This window comes from Pholcus phalangioides, unplaced genomic scaffold, assembly GCF_987345545.1.
Source record: "Pholcus phalangioides strain wild (caught in Gottingen) unplaced genomic scaffold, Ppha-v1.0 ptg000011l_1, whole genome shotgun sequence".
In the NCBI taxonomy this organism is placed as follows: Eukaryota; Metazoa; Arthropoda; class Arachnida; order Araneae; family Pholcidae; genus Pholcus; species Pholcus phalangioides.
Window position 1 is genome coordinate 56116149 of NW_028301604.1, and position 19814 is coordinate 56135962.

At 33.7% G+C, this 19814-nt stretch overlaps 1 protein-coding gene across 5 annotated transcripts in view; it reads right to left on the reverse strand.

Annotated features, from left to right (window-relative positions):
• The window catches only part of LOC149080602 (ATP-binding cassette sub-family C member 1-like), a 140549-nt gene that overhangs the window by 51955 nt on the left and 68780 nt on the right, over positions 1 to 19814 (reverse strand). For all 5 annotated transcript variants that reach the window (XM_089239748.1, XM_089239745.1, XM_089239747.1 and 2 more), the window contains 9 exons: positions 19160 to 19291; positions 18644 to 18705; positions 18429 to 18548; positions 15679 to 15909; positions 15036 to 15210; positions 10495 to 10749; positions 8361 to 8564; positions 337 to 768; positions 24 to 200 (listed from right to left, as the gene is read on the reverse strand). In XM_089239748.1, the coding sequence (XP_089095874.1) occupies positions 24 to 200; positions 337 to 768; positions 8361 to 8564; positions 10495 to 10749; positions 15036 to 15210; positions 15679 to 15909; positions 18429 to 18548; positions 18644 to 18705; positions 19160 to 19291 (1788 nt within the window). The remainder of the gene's footprint in view (positions 1 to 23; positions 201 to 336; positions 769 to 8360; positions 8565 to 10494; positions 10750 to 15035; positions 15211 to 15678; positions 15910 to 18428; positions 18549 to 18643; positions 18706 to 19159; positions 19292 to 19814) is intronic.

Sequence of the window (19814 nt, forward strand, 5' to 3'; positions counted from 1 at the left end):
TTCTGAGAAAAAAAAAAACGTACTTTTTCACCAATTTCTGTTTGATCACCACCAGGCAAAACCATTAAATCTGGTACTAGACCACATGCATCTATGACTTGATCATAGGAATCTTTCTGGTATGCATGAGAGAACAAGATATTGTCTCTCAATGTTGCATTTTGAATCCAAGGTTGCTGACTAACGAGAGCAGTTGTTCCCTAAAAACAGAAATAAAGAAACTTTAAATTGGAAGATTAACATAATTTATTTGTCCATATGGGCTTTTCACCAAAAATGATTAAACTTTTTATTCATTGTAATGTGTTGAATTGTGCAATGAAAATGATGACTTACATTAATAGTCACAGATCCCTGAAACTTTTCCATGTCTCCAAGAATTGCTGAGAGTAATGAAGATTTGCCTGAACCTACACGCCCAACTATTGCAACAAGAGATCCTCTTTTGACAGTCAGATTTATGTCATGAAGAATTAAATTCTCGGGTTCAGTGTCTCTAGCCCATGAAAAGTTTCCTTTGAAAACAACAATATGCTGATCATCAGGTTTTCCTCTGAGTACATAATCTTCAAGCTCTTCACTGTTCATGTATTTGTTGATGCGTTTCACAGAGACACTTGTCATTACCATAGTAGTTATGAGATTTGGAAGCATGGAAAGGGGAAAGCGTAATATATTAAACAGTGACAGAGACACAAATGCTGTAGTTGCATCTAATACATTCTTTTCACTGACCAAGACAAAACATGCAAAACTGGCCAAAGAAACCTATTTAAAAAAAAAAAAACCCTTGTACTTAATATGCATAAAATACAGTCTTGATAATGGTATCATGCATGCTTGAAATAAGATTTTTTTTTTTAATTTAAAAATGTTTTGATATTCAAGTAAGTAGCATAGGGTGAGCATAAAATAAATTTGCTTTTCTTATTCCCTAGCAATCTAACCTATGTTCTGATTGACCTAAAAAATATACTATTCAAAGGATTTGCTCAACAACATTACAGTTAAAACTTATTACTAAAATGCACAAAGAGTACTCATCTACAGAATACAAAAACAGAATGTTAAGAAACACATTTTTTTTATTTTTATGAAAGGATTTTCACCCTTGCTGCTGTTTTTTCATTCTCTACATTCTTGGTGAAGTTTTTACAAGAGATTTTCCCCTCCCACTTCCATCTTCAAATTACACATTTGAAAAGGTTTGCCAAGATTATAAAGCAAAAGAAAACAGCAACAAAAAAGAAAAATGTAAGATGAAAATCTGTTTATAAAACTGAACAATTATGCTGACTCTAAGAGCAAAAAGCTTGAAAAGTAATGTTAATAACATTTCACTTTCTAGTACCAGATGTATCAGCTAGTCATGTGATATTGCTCATAATGTTCATCAGGGCTTCACATATCACAAAAGAATGCAGGCACCAAAAATAGATTTATAGGCCAAAAATCTTTGTTTTTACCCATTTTTCCCTCAATGTTTCTTTCAACTTTTCAAAGACATAGCACCCCCCCCCCCCAGAAATGCCACTGACGCGATATAACACATGAAATACCTGGAATTTAAGGAAAGGATAAATAAAAATTTTGTTTCCACATTTTTCCTGGGACACATTCTTTCCTAGTTGAGAAAAAAAGTATGGGAGGGAGAACCTCTGTACCACCAATCTATTGTGATTGCGCTATCTCATGACCTTGGAAAACAGTTTTACTACCTTGAAGTACTGTACTGTATTGGTACAACCCACAAACTCAACCCTGTATACAGAATTTTCCAATTATAGAGAGTTCTTTCCTCCCTTGCCAGTTACATACCGGAAAGTTCTGTACTTTTGCAGCTGCCGAGACAGAGTATTTACAGTGCATATAAATTTGCTTCATTCCCACAAGATTGCACATGTACCTTTTTGAAAAATGGTAAAGGATTGGATTGACCATTCAAATTGTTTTTTTTTTTTCAATCTTTGAAAAGTTTCTACAACACAATTTGTGAAAACCACACACACACACACACACACACACACACAATTTAAACAGAAACAATTTTGTCATCTAGCCACTATGCAGTTGTGACAGTTATACACTGCACAATCCAGGCTTGGATCATGCAAATGGCCCAAAGGTGGTCATTTAAATACAATTTTCTGAGGTTTTTCAACTTTGAGTTGGCCATCTCTTTGAAAAAAGCTATAGCGCCACGACAATCAGCAGTCCTGCAACACAAATATACATTATATTGCAAATCCACACATTAGAAATTAGGACAGATGGCACCACCACTGAACACGAAACACTACAACAATGGACACACAAGTACACTGTTAGATTTCACGAATGTATATTCAGCTGCGAAATACGTGACATTTAAATGGTGATAAACCAGAGTTGTGGACCATCAGGAAGGGAAAAGAATCATTCCAGCTAGAAATCGCTCAGCAATGATTTATATGAATCACAAGATAATCATTTCCTTTTAAATTTAATCAGAAGATATCATCCGAGTTTCCAACTCCTACGAATTGTCCATAGTTTCTATGGACAGCCGCACTCAACTACGGAAGATATTCTCTATACTATGGAAAACATTTTTTCTTCAAATATATACAGGCTGTATATATTTGAAAACATGTGCCAAACTGTTTGCACAGCAGCTATATTTGTATATATAACCGTTGACTTTAAAAAAAAAACATACTTTCAATTGAAAAAGTTTTCAAATAACATGCAGTTACTTAAAATATCAAACTTTGTTTGAGGGGTTGTATACATGAAAAAATAAAGAAATCAACTTTTTATACAGTCCATGTGCGTGCTCAAAAACCCAATTATAAAGTTGTATCAAAAGTAATTAAAAGTATATTTCAAAAGTTAGAGATATCTGCTGTGCAAACAATTTGGGATTAGCCATGTTCCTCACATCTGGTAAAGGCGGTTCTGGATACAAGAAATCCACAACGACTGATTTCAAGGCCTTGTAGTGCTCCCTGCACAATGGTGCTGGGGTATCTCCACAGCATGTATATTTATTATTCTATTTTCTGCTGGTGGCAACCATGGGCGGAGATACGGGGGGGGGGACCCCCCAGAGTCAAAGGTGGAGTCAACTGATCTAATGTGTGTATATATATATATATATATATGTGAGTTGACATCATCATCATCGTGCCCCCCCAGACTTCCAAGTCTATCTCCGCCTATGGTGGCAACACAACAGAAATCGGGAGTCAAAGGCATCTGCCTCTACTTGTTTGTTGTTGATGTCCTACCCACCAACGCACGCGTCTGTGCCTCTCCGTGCACGGGCCACATTTTTCTCTACCAACATTCCTGTTTGTATTATGTAAATATTATCCATTGTAAATAGTGTAAATATATAAACAAAATCATTTCATGGATCAACTAAAGATTGGCGACACCGGACGTGAAGCAAAAGAAATCACCACGGCAGAGGTGAGTGCTGTAGTTATACCATCATTCAACATGCACAATGTTTTGTTATGGTTTGTGATGTGTGAAAGCACTTTAGAGTTGGCCGCTCCGAAACTGATAACAGAGTCAAAAACAAAATACAACTACATCGTTGCAAATCTACCTCCAGATAACACATCTCTAGTACTAGACATTCCCGTGAACCCACCAACTTCGGAGCCATACAAAAAATTAAAGTGCGAACTAGTCGCACGTTGCAGTGAATCCTCATATACACAGCTTAGGAAACTTCTCGCTTGTGAGCCATTAGGACAGTGGGTCTCAACTGGGGCTCCTTGTGCACTCTACAGGGGCTCCACGGCTGCTTGAGAACAATTAAAAAACCAGTAAAATTAAAAAAAAGTAATTATAAATATTTTTAAATAGTAAAAATAAATCGGTAACATTGAGAATAATTAAAAAATTGGCTCCGCAAGTCCATAAAGGTTGAGAACCGCTGCATTAGGAGATCGGAAACTGTCTGACATTCTCTGTGAATTAAAATGAAGAGTGGAATCTCACAGCATTTCGGACGAACTATTGACAGAACTCTTCCTGAAACAACTGCCCAAATCTCCTCTATCTATACTCGCTGCCGTCAGCCCACTAACCCTTGCTGAAATGGCAGAGCTGGCCAACAAGATCTAAAAAGCAAGCCCATCTCATGTAGACGCTGTGGAAAAAAGTCAACAATCAGACATGATCGCACACCTCCAAGAGGTTGCCCAACTACACCGCGAACTGAAAAACGTTTTTCGTGGACGTTCTCGCAGTGTTTCGCGCTCTCATTTCTCCTATTCAAAAAGATCAACACCACCACCTGCGTTGCAGGATAAGCAATTTTGCTGGTATCATAAGACATTTGGCAATCAAGCCAGAAGGTGCACTTCACCATGCAGGTTCACAAAAAACGACGAAGGCGGAGAGTAGTAGCAACATGCTCCCTGCCAACGACATCTTGTCGCTTATTTGTAGTCGATTGAAGCACCAACACTTTATTCCTTGTGGACACTGGATCTGACGTTTCAATACTCCCAGCATGCAGCACTGACAAACATCAACCACTTCTCCAACTTTCCGCTGCAAATTTGTCTCTAAACGTCCATGGTGAGCGGACAGTCACTTTAGATTTTCAACTCAGCAGAGTCTTCCGGTGGACTTTCTTCTTGGCCGTGGTACCGAAACCGATTCTTGGAGCCGATTTCTTGTACAACTTCAATTTGCTTCCAGACTTACGACAACAATGTCTCCTCGATGTGAGGACGAAACTCACTGCACACTGTCAACTAAAGAAGTCAGACGTGAATTCAAACTTTTCAATGGTGGCACAACTTATCAAAGCCTGCTCAGAAAATCTTTGCTGAACGCCAAACCATGCTGTGAGCATATCAACGAGACAACAGGAAGGCCAAATTTTGCTAAAGCTCACCGTCTCTCTCCAGAAAAGTTATCTTGCGCCAAAAAGCAATTTCTGGACATGCGAAAACAAGGATTATGTTGGCCATCTAATAGTCCATGGACCATTCATATGCTCAAGAAACCTAACAGTTCCTGGCGTATCTGCGGTGACTACCATCAGCTAAATAAGATCACCACACCAGACAGATATCCCATTCCTCATATCCATGACCTAACCCACATGCTTCACGGGACTGCAATCTACTCGACCATCGACCTTGTCTTGGCGTATCAACAAATTCCAGTGGCAGAAGCTGACGTGCCCAAGACTGCCGTTCGGGCTTTATGAATTTCCTTTCATGCCCTACAGACTTTGCAATGCCGCCCAGACAGAGGTACATTGACCAAGTGTTGCTGGTCTCAATTTTTAAGTGGGGTACATAGATGACATCCTCATCGCATCAGAGAATTCTGAACAGTATTAACAGCACCTGGACATAGTTTTCAAACTACTGGCCGAGCATGGTTTAAAGATCAACTCTCTGAAGTGCAAATTCTTCCCAGATGAAGTCACATTTCTTGGACACAGGATATCATCAAAAGGGATTTCTCCTCTTCATGATAAAGTGGAGGGGATAGAAGATTTCCCAAGACCGGCAACTATCTAAGAACTTCAATGTTTTCTAGGAATGCTGAATTTTTTATCAAAGATTCCTTCATGAGTTAGCAGAAACACAAGCTCCACTGTGTTCATATCTTCAAAACAAAGCCAAAAGCAACGCGAAAATCGAGTGGACTGAAATATCAAATCAAGCTTTCATAGACTGCAAGCAAAAACTCATTTCTGCAACTCTTCTTGCTTTTCTACATCCATCAGCCGAACTATCTATCATGGTAGACGCATCCAACAAAGCAATCAGTGTCTGTCTACAACAGCTTGTCAACTCGCACTGGCAACCTCTCGCTTTCTACTCCAGGAAACTTAGCAAAGCTGAGATGAATTATAGCACTTACGACAGAGAGCTATTAGCAGCGTATGTGGTAGTGAAGCAGTTTCAACACATGATCGAAGGAAAACATTTCATCCTCTACACCGATCATAATCCCTTGACATTTGCATTTCGTCAAAAGCGTCACAAGACAAACATGACATCTTGACTTCATCGGACAACATACCACTGACATACAGCACGTATCAGGCATACAGAACCAAGTCTCCGATGCTCTTTCTAGAATACAAGCTATTGCCTGCCCTCCATCCATAGACTATTCCAAGACTGCAGGTGACCACTTACAAGAATTTAGATGAGTGAGGACGAATTGTTCTCCTTGCTTCCTCTTCCTTATGATGTGCCATCAAAGCACGAAAGCTATTACTCCACTGAAGGTAAATGATAGAAAAACAACATAGAATGGCAACCTTACGACAATCATCTCAGCACTCATACAAGTAATGTTCCCCCCTCTAATTCTAATTTATTAATATTTTTACAAAAGAAACTTGATAACACCTCGGACACCTGTGGGATCAAAACTTTTAGCTGCAAACAGGCTTGTCTGTTGATTGTACCTGGGTATGATACACTGTAGCTCATTGTGGAATTTTAAAAACTGTCCATTAATGGGAGATGTCCGTATGATAGGTTTCACTGTATTTTACCTTTGCCAATATGCTTTCTTCCAGTGCAGAAGTAAATCTGTAAAGCTGGGTAAAAACCCACCTCTCCACTCGATGCCCAAAAACCTGTTTTTCCATCAAAATTGCTCCATGCTGTGGGGCTAGTCTGGACTGCGCTACATTTTTATTGATAGTGTTCAGTCCAGCTCATGGAGTTTGTTTCTGAAAGACTGATTCGTCATAGGTACCCTAGAATCTCTAATAAGAAGTGGGGGGGGGGGTTAGGATTGCTAGACGTCCATATATACGCATTGAATAATTATGAATTACTAAGGGACTCTGAGACATTGAAAAGTTGTTTGGGAAAGGGGAAGAGCTCGTATGACCCGTGAGTCTAGGTTCCAATGCTGATATTAGGTGCTCATTTAAATGAAATTTCAATTAAAACCAATTTTTTTTTAATTGTACTATGATTATGTGGTCTTAGAGGGTACCCCCTCCCCATGGCAAAGCTCAGTATTAATCACTACTGAGAGACTTCATTATGTTAGCATGTAAGTATCATTAAAAGATCTAAAATTTTCTGAAATGACAAATGGACCACAAGAGAATCTATAGATTGATTTAATAATAAATATATAATGTACCTAACTTAATTATATTTGTTTTAGATTTTTTCCACTTGTTAATTCTTCAGTATTGATGGGCTTCTTTCTGCAACTTTTCTCTACCAGTGAAATATTTAGCAATTAAAGTAACTAAGCCTAGTTATACTAGTAAAATAAACAGTTTTTTTTAGTGAATCTTCAGATTGAATGTGTGTTTTTAGAAAAAGAAAATTCACAGGGGTACCAGTAATGAGGGGGGAACCCAACTTTAATTTTTTTCGCTTTCACTTAAAAAGGACCCAGATTTTGTGAATAACCTGGAAATCATAGTAGAGCGACATCTCTGTGTGCCTCCCCTTCCTTTGATATAGGTAGGTACCCTGATAAGGATTCCATGTTGCCCTCAGACTCCAATATAGAAACACACAGATAATTTAAGGCAACCCAATACTAATTTTTTAGTCACCTCTGCAACCTGACACACAGGATTTGTAAACCCTGCTGTTCACCATACATTTTTGTCATTTAAAAGTGATGAAATTTTCACTCAACTGCTGACTATAGGCGATCAACTATGGTGTTTTACACAAACAGCACGATACTGTCTTTTACTTCTGCTGGGGTTTTATTATGAAATAATTGCATCACATTTTTTTAAGTGCCCTATAAAAACACATGTGCATTTCAAATCTAGAGATGGAGGTAAGATCAGGCAGTCAAAAACGTGTGATTGTGCAGAAATGTTATCTTTTTGGACAGTGTTAATCAAAAGACTAGAAGCACAATTTCGATGAGCCTACACAACATACAAAAAAGAAAAGTTCTATACACATTTTTAAACTTCCTCCACCAAAATATAAGAAAGGAAAAAAATTTTCCTATTCCAGTTTCCTGAATACTGTTTATGCTCACTATGCACTCCATTGTTCCACGAAAAACAAATTTTATATTAGGAGCAATGTTGCAATGACATGTCTGTGCAGAATTCTTTAAAGGAACCCATTTTTTTAAAAACGCTCTTTGCTTTTGTGAGTATTACTCTTACTTTTGTGAAAAAGTAAGGGAAAAAGAAAAGATTAATTTAAATTTTGTAATACATGTTGGTGGCAAACAGAAGAGTCATTATAATGGAAACAGTACTAATAATGCATGGTTGTTATAATGAGCATTGACTGTGATAACTTCATAAGCTAAAAACCACTGTAAATTCCAGATTAATTTTTTTTCAGTTTTTATTATTTAAAGAATATTTTAAAAAATCACACCAGAACAGGAGAGCAACTCCATATTAACGTAGCCCATGAATTCCAAAATGCTATATTGCGAAGCTGTTGCACTTCCTTATTGCGTATTCCTAATACTGTATTTTTGAATGCTTCTTCCCAAGCATATAACTTTAGCACTTTCATTCCAGATAAAATCTCGTTGACAAGTTTTACACGTTCATCTTTATACTCCATCTGCTTGACCTAAAATAAGAAACAAATATAAAGAAACAAGCATGATATTTTAAAAGAATAGCTATGCATTAAATATACAAAAAACTTAAAAATTAATTCAATATATGTGATTGCTTGCACATTAAAAAAATGAAAAGTGCTTACTGAATCTACAATTGAACTATTAACACTAACTGTTAATAGTTCAAATCAGAGTTTTTTATTTAATCATTACATGTGTTATCAAATGTATTTTGTGTCAATAGGATGAAATTTGTTGCATGTAATAATAGTTTTAGCATTCAGCATTTTTTTTTAAAATTAATTAATTTATTTGTGTTTGAAACACCAAGGATTGCATGGACCCTGTTGGCGCTTATAAAAAGTTATTCAATGTGAGATGTCAATATTGAAAAAACAAAAAAAAAACAAAAAAAAAAAAAAAATTACAAATTATACACAAACATGTATAATACAAAGTGTAGTCTGATTGAATGTTAAGGTAGAGGAATCAAGAAAAAACAAAAACAGAAAAAAAAAGGGAAAAAGAAAAGATTAATTTAAATTTTGTAATACATGTTGGTGGCAAACAGAAGTGTCAGATCGTGGTGTAAATAAATATTTTCTGTCATCGAGGTGCTTATTTTAAGAGAAATCAAAAAAAAAAAAAAATATATATATATGCATGCAAAGAAAGAAAGAGAGGAAAAAAAAATCATACACAGTTTTCCTGGTACACATGCAGGTGCATTGCCTGGTACACACATGAAGGTAGTGAATTAATTCCCTGGTTCAGTATCAATTTTTTATATCAGATATTGAGAGTACAAACATTTTCAAAGATTTTTTAAAAGTATACTCATTTTGAATGCTTTGTAGATTTACTGGTAAACTATGATATTGTTTAGGGGCTAGGTAAATGAAACTTTTGCATAAAATGTTTTTATGAGGTTTGGGATACACTAATATCTGGTTTGGTCTCCTTGGATTAATCACTGTACGTTTTTCACACAAGTTTAAAAATTTCTATAAACAGTCAGACATACTTTATAGAAATATAAGTGTCTGATTGGTAAAATGTTTAAATTGTTATAATGACGCTTTCAGTCTGGTTTGAAAGAATTTTTGTAAATTTGTTTTGGGTCTGGGTTATTTCACTGATGTTAGTTAAATAATCTCCTCCATATGCTACAAGGCTGTAATTTATGTGCAATTGGATCCATGCATATTAGAGTGTCAATAGAAATGAATCAATAATAATTCTATTCTTTTGGTTGAAGGGGTACTGAGAAGAGCCACACATGCTCTTGATGGTACACAGGGCTTAAGCTATAAAGACATACTTGATTTTTTGAAAATGTTTACATTCAAAGAGCGTAGATGTCACTGGGATATGATTGAAGCATTTTAGAATTTTCAACAGGATGGGTGAAATGAACCACAAATTATTAATTCATTGCCAATCAACTGCTTCGATAAGAAAGGGGGACACCAATATTGATTGGTAAGGGAAAATTCTAGGTTGTGATGTTGTAGGGAGTTTTTCTCTAATAGGGTTGTGAATTAAATGGAATAGCTTATATATATATACATACCTCCGGGAGTCGTGAATTCCAAAAAATTGACACATTTAAAAAGAAATATGATAAACATATTGGGATAAATTGAGAAGCTATCCATACTTTTAGATGAGACAACCATAATTTTTCATGGGCAGTATATTTTCATAATTATTGTTTTTTTTATTGCTCTTATTAGGTTGCTGTATTTTTTATATAGTTTAGATACATATTCGACATCCATATTTTTTAAGGGCATTTTTTTTCAGCCACCTTATTGGGCATTTTGTCTGTTGTGGCATTTGTATTTATGTCTAGTGTTTAATAATATTAAAGTGTATAACATTTTCATCTACAGTATTAGTACAAGAAAAATAATTTTCTGTACTTTAAATCCTTACTTGGAATCCTTTGGTTTTGGTGGCAATGTATGCATTCAATGGAAGTAATACAACCATAACTGAGAGTCCAGCAAGAACAGATGGTCCAAGCATCCTCCATAACAGGATAACAGCAATTAAAATTTGTAAGGGTGCAGACCATACCATATTCAAATATGTCATTAAATCCATAAACCTTTGTGAATCAACGGACATCAAATTAACAATTTCTCCTACTGTTGATTCTTTCCTTGATGATGATGAAAGAACCAATGACTGTAAAAAGATATTTTGAATAAGAATTATACCAAATTTATACATTTAATGTGAAAACAAAATCAACAAAAGTAGAAATTTCTTTCTATCAAGATATTGAAAGAAAAACCAACTCTCTATATAGCTAAATAATTCTACTAAATGTGCAAGTGATTTTCTTGTGAAAAAAATTTCCAGCATCTAGAACTTTTGATAACAGAAATCGAAAAAAATATAAAAATAATAACCCACACACATAAATTCACAGTAAATCTAATTCAAGGATTGCCACGAAACTTGGAAGAGAAAATGTAAAATTCAAAATATTTACACAATTAAGCCCCCCCCCCCCCAGACACAACAACCAGGATCTGCTCTGACCTGACCATATATATATATATATCTTTTGATTACTGAAACTATAAGAATAACATGATTTTAGATTTAAAAAATTAAAAGCATTTTATAGCTAAATTGCTTTTGAAATCTGAAAATATTACTGATGTGATTGGTCTGACAAAGCAAGATTACACAATGTTTAAAGTTAACTTTGAGTGTATATATAGCTCTGGAATTTTCTTTATCTAATAAGACTAATACATTTCTTCAGCAATGAAACTTTCTTTCAAATTAACTTTTTATGTCAGAGTATGAAATTAGTTTTTATTAGGTAAAGGAAATTAATACTAGAATGACAGAAGCAGTGTATTTTGTCCATAAAGCTACTTTAACCATTTCTGTGTTATATGTCAATCTCGGGTTCTTAGAAATTTTTTATGACTTGTCTAATTTTCATAAGGCTTTTGATTTCCTAGAATATAATGGTTCCAGGTTTTCAACCCTTTCATTTGGCATCATTGCCCTTAAAAGCAACATAATTTTCTTATATTTCTCAAGAAATTTGAGCTTGTTTCGGCATTAATGCTTCTAAGCAACTCTTAAACATTTGATTTTTACTTGTATATGTATGCTGTTCATGAAGTTTCTATAATTACCAGAAGAATGGCACAAAAATACACATCTCATATTTCTTGACAAGTCAATTAAGAATGATTTTTGACCCTTGCTTTTCAGAGGGAAATACCATGTGCAGAGGAAACATTGCTGTGCATTCTTCAACAATGATAGAAAAGTTGGGAAACAATAACTGGCATTTTTAAATTACAGTAAAACCTCATTAAGTTGTCACCCTAATAAGTCATCGTTTTTCTTCAGGCCCTTCCAGCTTTCATAGACAACACAATGTTATTAAACACTAGTTTACTCATTTCTAATTTCGGTTAAGTTGTCACTATGAAAAAGTTTGAGATAGAGGAACAATATTTTTATGGCTCCCATTAAAAAAAGAGCATGTTAACAGCATTGCCATATGCTTAAAAGTCACATAAAAGCCTATGTACCAAATAACAAAATGGTACAGTTTAAGTAACGAATGTTACACTGGGGAAGTTCATTTTTCGACTAAGGTTTTTCAAACATTAGGGACTGTTCCAGCTAGACCTGATTTCTGCATGGGCCCCCCACTAATTTAGGGCTTCAAATTTTAACAAAATATCTTTGGAAAGAATGTCTGATTTTTCTACAAAGTTGAGGTCTTCTAATATTTATTTTTCCCTGCCCTCCCCCTCAAGTCAAAAGTAGATCCTGTGTTTGAGATTACCTTGTAGTTTTATCATGAACTACTGATGAAGAATTAAAACTCTAAAATTAAATTTCATGTCTATGTAAAATTAATGTCCAACAGTTCTGTTGTGAAGAAAAGCTAACTATTCTAACAGTTGCTATGATTAGGCTAAATTAAAAATTACTAGCACAAATCAAAGTGTACCAATACATTTTACCACAATAATTTAGATAATAAGAGATCAAAAAAAGGTAAAAAATTTCTATTATTTTTTTCTTTTGCAATCTGTAAATTTAGTATTGTAATTTTCATTTATATTTTAATAAATGTTATATTATTTTAAATGTATACAATTTTCACAATATTGCTCATTGAAATGGCACTTTGCTTAAATTGTCACTCCGCTTAAGTCATCATAATTTTTCGGTAATATGACGTGACGACTTATCAAGGTTTTACTGTATTTAAATCTGCAGGGTGGTTCAGAAAAGATGGGAAAAACTTTGATGGTAGTACACACAAAAACAAACAAAATAAATAAAGTAAACAAAATATTATTATTTTTATTTATTTTTTTTTTGTTTGTTTTTGTGTGTACTACCACCAAAGTTTTTCCCATCTTTTCTGAATCACCCTGTACATAAATAATTTTAATACTGTGTGTTGCTCTGAAGTGCAATGTCCCATATTTTTTCAAATATTGAAAACAGCTTTTTTTGCTAGGTAGTAGCATTCAAGGTACCTCCATTTGTTTAATGTACAACCCCTCGAAAATTTTCTCATCTGGATATTTCAATGCTTGCCAATTAAAGGGTTAACTAAGAGGAGTAAAATGAAGTTCTACCTGGAATAATGGTGACAGTAAAAAAATAACAGCTTTAGATGCTGTGCATTAATATGATTACAAAAATCATCCTGAAATGAACAGTTTTCTTATCAGAATATAACTATTGGAATAACAGATATTTCATCATGGCATTTGTTGCTTTCCCAATATCCATTTTTTACCATTCAAAGGAATTTTTTTAAAGATGTTCAGCATCATAAATTATTTGTTAGTGTGTCATACATTCACAGATGTTGCCACATTTATTGCACAAATGTGAGCATGAGGAGTTCAGAATTATTCATAGGATGAAGAGCTCAATTTTTCAAGAATTCACCAGACATCAGTACTTAAGACTGAGCTAACAAAAATTTCTACCCTTATTTCTGAAGTTACATGCCATAATTTTGTTTGAAAATCATAGGTTTATTTTTAAACTGTTGAGAACATCAAACCTGATTGACAACTGCTGAACGGTAAGGGTCGCCAATTTATTCAGTATGCAGTGAATGATCTGGAAAAAATATGCCAAAATTTCTTGGTGGCCGGTGATTTTGAAATCGTACAAAATTCTATATTTGAAGAAACAGCACAATTCTAGTTTTATACATCAATTACAGACTCCCTCTGTAATGAGGGAATATTTATTTTTGTTACAATGTGGCCAAATTGCAGGGAGCTTCAACTGTGTAGTACAAGGCTAGAATAGGAGAGGTGTTTACATTGAAAATGGTGGTGAATGGCCAAATAACATCTACTATCTGCAATTGGTAAGCAGAGTGAATCTAGGTCTCGATAACCAGTGCATGTGATCAGAACATGACCTGCATCGAAAAGCTGTCTTATGTATATACTCTACAATGTTGAAAATTTCCTGATTATTCAAGATTTTTCATTCTGTGCATGCTATCTTTCTGCAAATTTCTCAATCGACTTTATACCTTAAACTTTGTCAATGAGCTGTTAGGTGAAAATGAAGCAACAAGATAAAAATGCTCAAATGGGTAACAAAGCACAAGATTATTTATCACACTAGTCATTTGGTCAAAATTTCCAATAAAATAAAACAATAATAATGCATGTGAAAGAGTTTGTTGCAGAAATGTGTCTAAGAAACTGAATAGATGCTGTTTCAAAAAGTTTCCATGAAGGAAAATAATTTAAATTTGAGGATAGAATGACCACTTTCCATTTCAAGCAGTTTGAAATTTCCATATTTCTAGTGTTAAGAAATAATATAATCAGTGGGCTATTGTTGTCAGCATATAACAGCTAATCTTTGCATGTAACAGTGTAACTGTTTTGAAATAAAATTGAATAAAATAATCTTAGAAGATATTTCTAGAAAATCACCAAATGCCAAGAGAGAGAGTAAACAGTTAAGTTATTCATCAAATGTTAGTAATCTTTCTATCAATATTCTTCTCTTCAATGCACCATATGCTAAATTTGACAATAAAAAAAATGCTTTACCCAAATATAAAAATTAGCTATTGACCATTCCATAACAGCTTGAAGTCAGTCTATTCTAACCTATCTGGATCCCTGGAACTCAGGTCTTTACCATGTAAAAGTGTACCCCTTGTAGTGTGTGATTGACAGCACTGATATAGTGCCAGGTGCAGATCCAGGGAAGGGCGAAATCGGAAATAGCAAATAATATGAGAGAACTTCGGTTCTGTAAAGTATATGTGATGTGTGGTAACAGTATGACCTGTGCTCTTGAGTTGCATCCATTCCTAACACATCACCATGTATCTATACCTGCATCATGTATAAATATAGCTTTGAATTTTAGCTGAATGATTTAATGAAAAGAAGAAACTTGGGTAAAAAAAGTAATCTAGCAAAATATACCTTTTGATAGATAGCTGAAATTAAAGCTGTGCGAATACGCATGCCTAAGACAAACATTCTTTGAAAATAATAACCTAGCAGGACAGACTGTATGCTTCCATTAATAAAAAACAGACACGCATAAAATACTCCTTTCCACAGTGGTTCTGATGATTGCACATGATCGATCAAAAGCCTACAATGAGTATAACACATATTTATTTGTCAGAGCTAATGTTTCCCCATATATATATAGTTTATATGTAAATTACATTATAAAACATTTGATTTTAAGCAACATTTAAACTTTTACTTATAGAAAATTACTTTGCATCACTTTGAGATATGAGACATTTGAATTATTAGAGGTTCAACATACAGAAGTTTCACTGTATACATACACTCATTCATGAATAATAAATTTTTAATAGATTAACATAGATAGGAAGACTAAAAAAAAAATTAATATATCAAAAAATAAAAATGCAAATACAAATACATTTAAACCCTCAAAACAATAGAATCTTTTCAATCATAACCATTAATACATCAATCATATCGGAAAATGATCTAGTGTAAAAATTAGAGTTTAATTTAAATTTAACTATTTTGCTACAGTTATTAGAAGCTTAAACAACCTTATCACAGTGATTTGATATCTTACTTCAGGATTAAGGGATTAACAAACTGCAAAAAGTCATAAAATAGCTTGCAAATGCTTCCCAAACAAAAGTATGACCAAAATGTTTTACAAAGGCTCCAAGCTATGTGAACTTCTTTTCTGTCTTTCACTTTTGGCTCAGGAGAATAAAAAACACTTTCTGAGAGAGAATTTTGCTCTTTGGCTTTAGTCTCATTCGTATCATCATTAGATAATAAATTAGAATTTTCGGAACTAGAAAAAAAAAAGAGAAAGTATAATACATGTAAGTTTTTGCATAGATCCCAATCATAACTGCAGAAAATAGAATGTTAAAAAAGAAACAAAAATGCATCAATTAAAATACAATCGACGTTCGATTTTACAAACCTTTAATTTAAGAACATACTCTTTTTATGAACTGGTCCTCTGTCCTGAACAGCATGCAGCTATTTTGCAACTCTCATTTCTATCACCTCTCGTATCTTACGAACTTCGTTTCTTTCCACTATTTTTTTCAGTAATTTTATTTTTCCAGCCACCTCCGAGTTTGTTGTAATCAAAAGTAAACTTCAATTCGAACGTTCTATGTATCTTAAGAGAAAAAGGAAATTCCTCTATTGAACAGAGTTTACCATCAATACACAGGTGTTTTGTGAAAACACATGCCAAGAAGGAGGGTTTGATTGTTGGTGGAGGTGACAACGAATTGAAGATGCATTGACAACGTAATTCACTCTTTGTGCATTATGACTGGATAAACTTGTGGTTTTAGAAATGATATGATACATTAGGTTATTGATCGGCCATTTCTAAGTCGAGAGTCAATCAAACTCTATTTCAGCCAACTGCAATTCATCTACTTTCCTCTTTGCAATATCAACAAAACAGAAACGATAGTGCTTCACAGTGGATGAAAATCATTTTTTTTTTGAAAGAAATTAATGTGCAAACTTCTTACAAAGGCAGAAATTGCCAAAAATTATGGCAAATAGTTCTAGCAGCATTCCACCATCCCAAAATATTCCAGAGAACTAAAATCCACATGAAATGTTATCCTACATCAATTCTATGGAATCATATTTACCAAAATGTTGTGATGAACCAAACAAAAATAAGTGATTTTTATGGAAATCATCAATAAAATGAATGACTAATGTTTTATTTTTTACATTTTTTCATCTCTTCCATATACAGTTGAATGCCATTTTAACGAATACCATTATAGCAAAAATTTCATTTTAACGAACACTTTTCTAGTCCCCAGATAAGTTGACATAGGAACAATGCAGAAACCTGGAATTCTTTTAAAACAAAATTTTGTTATAACAATCTGATTTCTCCGGTCTCTTGGTGTTTGTTTTAACAGGATTTGACTGTACAAACTTTTGATTCTATGAACTAATTATCAAGTCTGCATGGATTTGTAAAAATGAGTCTCAACTGTATTTCTACCTTTCAACTAGGAAGGAGTTATTTGAAAATGTTTAAAAGTCAAATCTCCACTTTATCATAATGCAGCCTAAAAGTAACCACCTCTAGCACATGATGAACATATGTGGATGGGCTTCCTCCAATTCATGCTAGCCATAGTGAATCCCTATTATCTATTAGCAGGAAGAAAAAGTACTTTCTTCAATGCTTTTGAGCTTACAGAATCTTTATCTATTGTTATATAAAAGCTGATCAAAGGACTTTTTTCTGATGATTTTTCTTTCAAAATTCTCATTATAAAATTTTTTTTAACACAAAGTGAGAAGATATTTGCATTTTGTACTCAAGAGATTGATCATTTGATCATTTTTTGTCACACCACGGTCATTTTCTGCACATGATGGGCTAATTAGACCGGGACCTACAATTTATTGCCTATTCTGAACAGCAGCTTTTTTTTATACTCACCGAGAAGTTGGTACACTAACCCCTCGATGTGGGACTTCCTGCGGTAGCAACCTTCTGTGGTGATGTCGGCGTTTCTGTTGTACCCCTGTGTCAGAAAAATTTCTGACAAGGATGAACCGGTTATCGAACACGTGACACCTCTAAACATCCTTTGGTACTTTAGGCAAGTATCTTATCGACCTGGGCTATCACGCCCTCAAGAGATTGGTTATAATCTCATAAAAACCAAGATGCCAAGTAATTTTTAGCATACTGTAGTTGGTGATAATACAGTCAAACCCTGTTATAACAACATTCAAGGGACTGAAAATTTAGTTTGCTATATCAGATCTAATAAAGATATAGATTCTATCATGAATTTCTTAACATGAATGAATTTCTCCCATGGATTTCTTAACACGAATGAGTTTCTTCTTCCATGAATTTCTTAAACTATGGGTGTTTTCTTGTCTTCAGAGGAAAGATGTAACCACTATCAAGCTGATTGGGAATTTCCATTTAGATTGGTTATCAAATCAACACAATGAAAAATAATCTAACCATATCATCTCAACTCCCTGTTGCTCAGTAGAAAAATCACATCAGACTTAAGTGACTAAATAATGAGTAAGACAAACTGTTGATTATGCTAGGATTACTCTTAAAAATATTGTTAATAATATAATGTATAATAAATATTATATATCATACAAAAGCTTAAAGGATAAATAAACTTCCATACTATTGTTAAACATCAATGATAAAATATATGTGTGGAGTTGCTTTCTTTGATCTTTTTAAATTATATGAATAATGAATGCACATTTCTTAGATTTCCTGAACATTATGCATTATTTCTGCTAGTACTAAAACACAAAGATAAAACATAACACCTTATATAATGACGCCAGTGTTTATCAAATTGTGAGGCTACATGTTCTGTTTTATCCTCAGGATTCAATTGCCACAAGTCATCTATAGTTAATGGTTTCTTCCAACCTAATAATGCCATTCTATAAAAAAAGAAAATTATATTCTACACTGCTTTGAAAAAAGAAAAAAGTTCATAATTAAAATAAAATAATGCAGAAAAGAATATGACTCTCACTTGTTGAACCACCAGAATACTAGTTTGGATGCAAATGATGCTGACTGCTCAGGAGACTCTTTCTAAAAGAAAAAAATAATTTGAAATAAAGCAAATGCATGTAAATAGTTTTATTGGCTTAAAAAATTATACAATTTTTATAATTTCATTATTTATTTTTAAAATTAATATATTTTCTGTTTTCTTTAATCTTGATGTAATAAAAAAAAATTCGATAACAAGTAGCCCTTAGTTGAACAAGAAGTATCAATCAATTAATTAAGCCTACCATTCAAGTCACAAAATGAAGTCACTTGATTTCAGTGGTGGCTATGTTGCACAGGTGTGCATAACTACTAACACTTCTCATCTATAAATGATGGAGTTTTGTTTGGGAGATACTTGAAAACCATTTTTTTGTACTGAATGACTTTAGTGGGAATGGAGGAAATTCTATAAAATATCCAGAACATTTTTGAATTCGCAAAATCAAACTTGTAAACTGAAACTATGAAAAATTCTGTTTTTGTGCCTCACTTTTTCAGGATGTCCCAGAAAAGGCAGTGACTTTCTGCGAATATCTGCAACACAAGTGAAAACTAGCTCTGTAACCAGTAAGGGAAAGTATATCATCTGGAATATGAATGTCGATTCATCTTCAACCCTATACTGTAAAAATGATATGATATTTTGGTCATAAAATTAAAAGATTACTCATACACACACATTTCTTACAACACAAATTAATATACAAATTACTATAAATTGCCATTGCTAATTAAATATTTTATTACACATTAATACAACCATATATTATGCAGTCCAACCATCTATATGCTTCAGAACAAGTGTAGTGATCGAGATCTCAGGCAAACTTGTCTGATCGGAATGTAATTTATCAATGTATTAATATAGACAGTTGCTAAACATTGCAACTATCATTAACATTCTGAAAATGTGAGGAGAAAGACTTTTGAAATATATTTTTTTCCTTTGTTGAATTAAAGTTAGAGAAAGAATATGTGTAACAGTAGATATACAATAGGATATTTTTTTCAGGGTTTATATCTATCTTACACACATAAAAATACAATCTGTCCCAAATTCTTTGCTCAGTGGATATCTCTTCAACTATTGACTATAGAAACATGCTTCAAATTGAATTTTTTTTTAAATGATGTGCAGTTATTTG